Source organism: Dermacentor andersoni, chromosome 1 (assembly GCF_023375885.2).
Source record: "Dermacentor andersoni chromosome 1, qqDerAnde1_hic_scaffold, whole genome shotgun sequence".
In the NCBI taxonomy this organism is placed as follows: Eukaryota; Metazoa; Arthropoda; class Arachnida; order Ixodida; family Ixodidae; genus Dermacentor; species Dermacentor andersoni.
In genome coordinates this window covers 116,050,114-116,057,898 of record NC_092814.1, presented here as the reverse complement: position 1 = coordinate 116,057,898, position 7,785 = coordinate 116,050,114, and the positions used below count along the sequence as shown (strand labels likewise).

The 7,785-nt window shown below is 42.2% G+C and overlaps 1 protein-coding gene across 2 annotated transcripts in view; it reads left to right on the top strand.

Annotated features, from left to right (window-relative positions):
* Positions 1–2,187: 2,187 nt before the first annotated feature.
* The window catches only part of LOC126543881 (E3 ubiquitin-protein ligase MARCHF6), a 170,886-nt gene continuing 165,288 nt past the window's right edge, over positions 2,188–7,785 (top strand). The window contains exon 1 of one of the 2 annotated variants that reach the window (XM_050191013.2): positions 2,188–2,248. In XM_050191013.2, coding sequence (XP_050046970.1) covers positions 2,227–2,248 — 22 coding nt within the window. In that variant the 5' untranslated portion in view covers positions 2,188–2,226. Of the gene's footprint in view, positions 2,249–4,266; positions 4,328–7,785 lie in introns of those variants that run through there. The other variant, XM_055061931.1, reaches the window with a different exon arrangement.

Genomic DNA, 7,785 nt, shown 5'->3' with positions numbered 1-7,785 from the left:
AGCTGCGTGCGTTGTGACTGGAGTTCCGCGCGGGTTCTGGTATTTTATGATGGCAGCCGCCGAAGTCTTCAGCCGTAACGGGTGCATTTTTAACGAAATGTTCATCGCCGAAGTTCGGGACCTGACACAGCATGCAGAGAACACGCGAGTGATGCTATGCCGACGCTGCAGCAGGTTTCACCGAGCTCACAATACTGGCAGTTGAGCTGACTGAACCGCTAGGAGTCCTGCAATATCATTTTTAAAATAAAAAAAGCAAATTTTAAGTTAGAGCTTATTGCGTGTTATTGCCATCTTTAGCACATTGCTTAACGTGACCGTTAAGCGTAGGCTGGGCTGCCTTGAATCGCCGCGACAAAACGCGCGGCGAGCGCGCGGCAACTCCTGCATCGTTTGGGTGCGCCCCCTCTTCCTCCGCCGGGCACGACGCGACGTCAAGTGAGCGCGGCGCGTGCGGACGTGTTCCAACGCGTACGTCTGGTTGGGGCTTTGAGTGTAGGCTCTACACTCTAAAAACAGTTTCACCTTTTGGGGTGTATATTTGCCACAAAACAATAATCGTCATCTGTCTTGTCCGCATTTCCTTTCTTTAACGCGCACTCTTAAAACGGTTGCACACTTTGGGGTGTGTAATTGTCCCACAACAATAATCGTCATCTGCCTTGTTTGTGTTTCGTTTCCTTCCTTGAAAACTCGGCGCTCGCTACTTTCCTGTCGAGAATGCTGTGTCACACTGATAACGCGCAATTAAGCCGTTCGTGACTGGAAAGTACCGGGCTCGCAGCGCTAAAGAAAGGAAACGCAGGCAAGACAGATGATTATCGGTGTGGGACAAGATACGCCCCAAAGGGTGCAAGCTTTTTTAAGAGTGCGTCGAGCCCGGTACTTTCCAGTAACGAACGGCATGCGCGCTATGAGCATGGCATAGCATTCCCGACAGGAAAGTAACGAGCGCCGAGTTTTCAGGAAAGGAAACACAAGCAAGGCAGATGACGATTATCGTTGTGGGACAATATACACCCCAAAGGGTGCAACCATTTTAAGAGTGTAAGAAAAGTTTACACCCTTTGGAGTGTATATTTGCCACACAACGATAATCGTCATCTGTCTTGCCCGCATTTCCTTTCTTGAAAACGCTGCGCTCGTTACCTTCCTGTCGGGAATGATATGTCATGCTGATAACGCGCATGCCGTTCGTTACTGGAAAGTACCGGGCTCGCAGCGTTAAAGAATGGAAACGCATCAAGGCAGATGACGATTATCGTTGTGTGGCAGATATACACACCAAAGGGTGCAACTGTTTTTAGAGTGTACACTCTTAGAAAAATTTACACCCTTTGGGGCGTATCATGTCCAACAACGATAATCGTCATCTGTCTTGCCCTCGTTTCCTTTCTTTAACGCTGCGAGCCCGGTACTTCCCAGTCATGAACAGCATGCGCGTTATCAGTGTGACGCAGCTTCTCGACAGGAAAGTAGCGAGCGCCGAGCTTTCAAGAAAGGAAACGCAAGCAAGGCAGATGACGATTATCGTTGTGGGACAAATATGCACCCCAAAGGGTGCAACCGTTTAGAGAGTGTAGAAACCGACTACAGAGCAGTTACACGTCGCGCTTCTGTGAAGTTACACGTAATTAAAAGCATGTTCCTGTTAACGTTTTCATATATATTGATATGGTACCTTGCAGGTGTACATTAGCATGCTCGCTGGATGGGTACTGTATTTTAGCCGGCACACGAGCAACAAATTTCGTTACTTTACTTAAGATTACTAAAAAGTTACCTTAATTAGCAGATTAAATTTTCTATGGAAGAGGAAAGGCCAGTTGGTAGCGCGTGTAGCACTTGAAGTGTGCGACTGCTTTATTTTCTGTTCCTCTCTTCGTATTTTTCAACTTCGACTCATTCAACTTAAATATTACATGTATTTGTTTTTGCTGTTATCCTCTGACTCATTTACGTGCGATATGACTGTTTTTCAAGAAGAAAAGGAACAGTAATGAAGGGATCAAGAAAGACAATAACAATGAATGCAATGAATGGAACCAGCTCATCCCTGCTCATCGCGACGTTTACTTCTTGAGCCAAGCATCGCATCTGCAGCACCATATCTGCAGTATCGGTTTCGCCGTGGTTTGTATCGGAGTTTTTTTTGAGCCTAGCTAAGCCGGATATGGTTTTAGCGATTTTAGTTATTTATTTCCGGACCTGACGTCATATACCAACATGGACGATTCCCAGCTTCAAGGTGAGCGCTGAATAAACGTTTCGTTTTCATGCGTATTAACCGAATTGTTTTCTGCCAGTGCTACTGTCAGTTCATCTAAGAGCGTATAGCATCCTCGTTATATGAAGAGAAGTGTAAAGTTATTGGTATATGACGTTTTGCAGCCTTTCAACAGTAGGCTTAAATCTAGCTACTATGCAGCAGTACATAGCACAGCTTGAGAGCGGCGTCACTAATGGTATTACATATAATTGCAATTGCCATGCTTCATCTTTGCACTCATCACTTTATGTATGTCTCAGGAACAACATATGCTAGTGTCGTGACTAAGGTATACTATAGAGAGCTGTCAGCTGGTGGTGAACTTTCTGGGTGCAAGCCCGAAGGACCTGTGTTTCATATTGAAATACTTTATAGAGTAGATTTTAATTTCACTAGTGCTCATAGCCGCAGCATATAGTTTAACAGTCAATTTATAAGTGCTCGAAAATCATACAAAACTTGGTTGTGTGACCCAGGTACACTTTCTGTTCACATTCGCCGAGTTTTGTATGAACGGAAGACAGCTGTGTTTTTGTTGAAATGCACTGTGAACCTGCTGCGGCAGGGTTTTTCCGTCTATCGCAGTACAAATTTAACACCGAAAACATCGCGTTAAACACGAAACGGCTGTGGACTATCTTATAGCCTTACCAACGGCGCGTGATTGCTGGTATGCGTTAGCGCGCTGTATTTAGCAGTTTCAGGAGGCAGTGTTTGCGTAAACATCTCGCAAAGCGCATTTCAAACGAGGCTGCTGCTTCTCCTCATCACTGTTGTAGCGAAATGATGCCTGCCGTGCCCTGTGTGCTTGGTGTTTAATTCGCACAGGCGCCTTGCGGTGTTCGCACGACTGTCAGGCGCTTGAATTATGGCGTACACTCCTGTTGCGCGTAGTAAATTAAGGAAAGCGCACGCGATGCAACATAATAATATCGCTTACTGGATAGTTGGTCGTCAGAGCCTGGGCAGAAGAGTGGTCTGCGTTTGATAGCTGCATGAGGTCATGTGACACCTGTTGTGCACTCCGATCAAAAGTCTGGCCCGCTTTGCATTGTTGCCGCATTGATTGAGCATGCAAGGTAATCGTTAATATCGTTTTATTGACCACTGCGCAAGTGATTGTGTCGTCATACAGCACTAACAAACAGTGTTTGTGTACTTAAGTTGTTGTTTTCAAAATTTGTCACTAATCAAAGCCATGACTCTTCATTTCATTGATATTGTTGGCATTTGATAACAATTTTTCCCTGTGCAGCTATTTTTGTCCTTTTTGTAGGCTGTCAAGTAAGAGTGTGTCATAATCATATTTTGTCCATTAATTTGTATGCCATATGTTACGTGCCATATTTCCAAACATGACTCAAGTGTGCTCACACAAAATGATGGACATGTGCCAATTTGTGTTATTACATTTGAAAGGGCATTATATTATTTTAATCTTACCTTAAAGAGGACATAATAAGATAAATGAAGTGACACAGAGCAGTGTTATAGTAAGCAGTGAAAGCAGCAACAAAGCATGCAAGACAAATTATTGTTATTTGTCTTTCATGGTTTTGTTCTAATGACATCTTGGTTATGTATTGGCCTTGTTGGTGTATTTCATGTCGTATTAGATCTAGTGTCAAGAAATTTGGTCTCATGAGTCAGGAGGAAGTTTCACCAATTGATCTGTGAAATAAAAATAATACACAAGTTTGGTGCTCTTGCAGCTCATTTTTTTTTGTAAGACTTGCATTTTAATGTATCAATTTTTGACCACAATATGTGTACCAGGGTGATGCGATCGACTTATAATAAGCAGATTTGGGCTTGTCATTAACTCGTTTCAGTTCCAGAAAAATAATAATTTGGCATGTATTACCACCAAATCGTGTATTTAAGCATGGTCATGGCCTCAACTAATGTATACATCAAGATACACTTTTATAAAAGGAAACGAGAAGAGTAACCGATCAGCTATCGCCATCCTGTTTCAGTGGCCATGAAGCCATTTTTGGGCTTGAGGGCAGATGGGTGATATTACCAAGCACTCTGGCGCAGTAGTTGACATCAGCAGTAAGTAGTTAGTACTGGATTCCATTGAGGCTTTTAGTAAAACACCTATCTATACATTAATTTTTTTCAGTTCCTGGTTTTGATTCTGCCACTCATACAGAGTAGGAGGAGGGAGACTGATCTCAGCTCCTGATGTTAAGGCACTTCAACATATGTCAAAATCAGTACTAGCCTGCATTAACTAAGTTCTATGGGAATTTTAGTGCATACAGCCATACTGAAAGTCATGACAGTTTTTCAAAAATTATAGTTGTAAATTTCTCACATATTTTCATACTTTTGTGATGTTACTAAAACCACAGTTACTGGTTAATTCTGCTACTCGAACAAGTCAGGACTTTATTTCCATGCTATATTTTCTTTCATAGTATGCTTGAGTGCTTGTTACAAGAAAACTTTTGTCGTCTTGGCACTGGCTGGCTTGTGCAGGATTACTTTGCTTGAGTACCATTTACATGTAACGAAAGTTGTTTCTTCTAATTGTGAATGCATTTAAACTTCTTTACAAAAATTGTGCTTCTTTAAGAAATTGTAATAAGCAACAAGCATATACATTTTTTTAAACCTGCGGGGGTTGAATCACTCATGTGGTGAGCAAACTTGGGCATTGTTAATTCCGACCTCCAACTTGTGGTGGGATGTATGCATGTGGTGCAAGGTGACCATGGTGACCCATGCTTTTGGCAATAAAGATGATATCAACATGAGTCTGCAAGTACATTAAGGGAGAATTTATTGTCACACAGCAGATGTCTTCAACAGAGAAACACAGGATGAAGGAAAGAGGCACAGAACAGAATTTTGTACATGTTGCTACATTGTGTACACTGTGTACCTTGCTCATTGTACACAATAATGCTGGCTAGCCAATATACAAGAATTACTTTTTCAATGAGATTGCGCTAAAAAATGGAGTACATTTCATCCCCAATGTTACAGAATGAATGTTTGCCCATGTCTGACTGAAGCTTATGTGGTTCATTCAAAAGGATTTGTTAATTCAGATTATTGAGGATGCTTTCATTTCATTTCATTTATTATACCCTCAAGACCACAAGGTATTACAGAGGGGAGTGGGGTAAAAAAAAAGTTACAAAGAAAACAAAGAAGGCAGCAAGTGACATAGTCATAGACATGTGAAGCCCGAAGCGATGGTGTCGATTATGGCCGTAGGAAATTGTGTGTGGTCTTCAATAGCAGTCAACGCGGCGGGAAGGTGGTTCCATTTTTGGCACGTCCTAGGAAGAAAAGACTCATGACAAGCTCTAGTGCGACACTGCAAAACTCCAACTTTGTGATGATGATCAATGCGAGGAGATATGTAGGTTGGGGATGAAATAAGATTATCGCGCAGATATGAATTATGGAAGTATATTTTATGAAACAGCCAGGCGAGAGCATTTGCAACGAGCAGAAAGTGGTGGAAGTTGGAGGATGTTTTTCATAGAAGTTACGCTAGCCGTGCAGTTATAATTGCTTAAGATGAAACGCGAGGCATTATTTTGAACACGTTCGAGAGACTGGGTTAGTGTCTGTGCATATGGGTCCCAAATTGATGAAGCTTATTCCATTTTACTCCTAATTAGCGTCTTGTACAAAATTAACTTTAGGGATGACAGAGCAGAAGAGAAGTTTCAACGGATATAACCTAACATGCCATTACTTTTATTGATAACACTGTCGATGTGTAAAGACCAGGAAAGAGTAGAGGTTAAATGGACTCCTATAGTTGGATACAACTTTAGAAAAAAGAGGAGGCCCCGCCCAGATGACCGAAGCGCGACAGCCGATTGCCTCCGCGACTAAAATAGTCCCGCTCGAAAAATCGTGCTCCTGAAACGCGCACTTCTTGGTGTAAATAAAGACTTTTCATTTTGATGACTGGTTTAGTAGAGCTCTGATGCGCTACAACACATGCCGGATAGCGACAGAAAAATAACCCCGTGCCTTCTACAACGCTGCCCGTCGTCTGCTCTTTAGCTTCATTGCAAGTGCCAAAAGTAGAAAGAGCAGCTCTGCATGGCTTTTGCGCTTGTTCGCATGTACATGGCGTATCTACTACTCGTTTTCCAAGCTTAAAATGAATCAGTTGCTATTGAAAAAGTACTTATATAAAACAATGCATTTATCGCTGAAGCACACAGCTGACGCGACTTGGCCCAGTTCAATGCACGGGCGGCCATCTTCTTCGTTGGCGGGGTCACCGGCCGTCCGGCTCATTGCGTCAGTCCAGAGTGCGCGCCCGTTGGTGGATGCTCGTGTGCATCCGCGTCGGAGGAGTAAATGCCCCCTTTTTTCTAAAGTTGTATCCGACTATAGGTATTTGTAACATGTAACTGCTTCCATGGCAGTATTATTAAGTTAATAGGTCAGAAGAGGAAGTTCACGGCGGGTTACACGCATGGTTTTGCACTTAGATGGGTTTAGTTTCATTAACCACAAGTCGCACCAGTTACAGACAGCGTTAATGTCGTTTTGCAGATTGTTAGTATCAGCGGCGTCAGAAGTTTCACGAAGAATAACGCAATCGTCGGCAAAGAGATAAATGTTAGAAGAAATTTCATTGGGTAAGTCGGTAATGTAAATTAAAAAAAAAGGAGAGGGCCTAACACTGATCCTTGAGGAACGCCAGATTCAACAGGGCTAAATGTAGAGAAGTGGTTATTAAATGCAACGAACTGGGATCGATTAAGAAGAAAGTGCTCTAGCCATGCAAACAGATTAGGGTCAAGATTTAGTTTACTAAGCTTAAATATGAGTAGTTTGTGACATACCTTGTCGAAAGCCTTTTCAAAGTCGAAGAAAACACAGTCTGCGCATTAACCTTTATCAAGAATTAGATGAAGATCGTGAGTGAACGAAAGCAGTTGTGTGCATGGTACAGGGTTCTTTTTTTTATGCATGTATGGGGAGTATCGCAAGTAAATGCACTATGAAGTGTTCAGGGAATGCAGATTGCTACATGGGAGTTTTGGGAGAATATGTAAGTTTTCTTGCACGCCGAAAAACCTTATATGGCCTTTGTGTGCTAATTACCTGTTGTGCTTAGTATCTTTTGCTGAGGTTCCACTCACTGATGATATTAGGGATAATGTTGAGGACTACAAGCAATATGGTATGGGTAAAATATACTGAATGTTTTTGTGTGTGTGACTCACGCTTTTGCAACTTCTGCAAGCTTCTTAGACCCTTACTGCGTGGTGTATCGTAAATGATGCACATAGAACTTCTCCTAACTTACCAGAATCAACATAAAGGGAATCAAGACATGTTTACTCTGAATCTGTATTATCTTTAGCCATCTAATTCATAGTGTCTATAACTCAGAAATTAATTGTTCATTATTTTTCTTTTGTAGTAGGTATGCTGGCAGCTTCTCACACAGTACAGTCGAGTGCTTCCACAACCAATGCCTCTACAATGAACATATCTACAAGAAGATGATCTGTATAACGAAG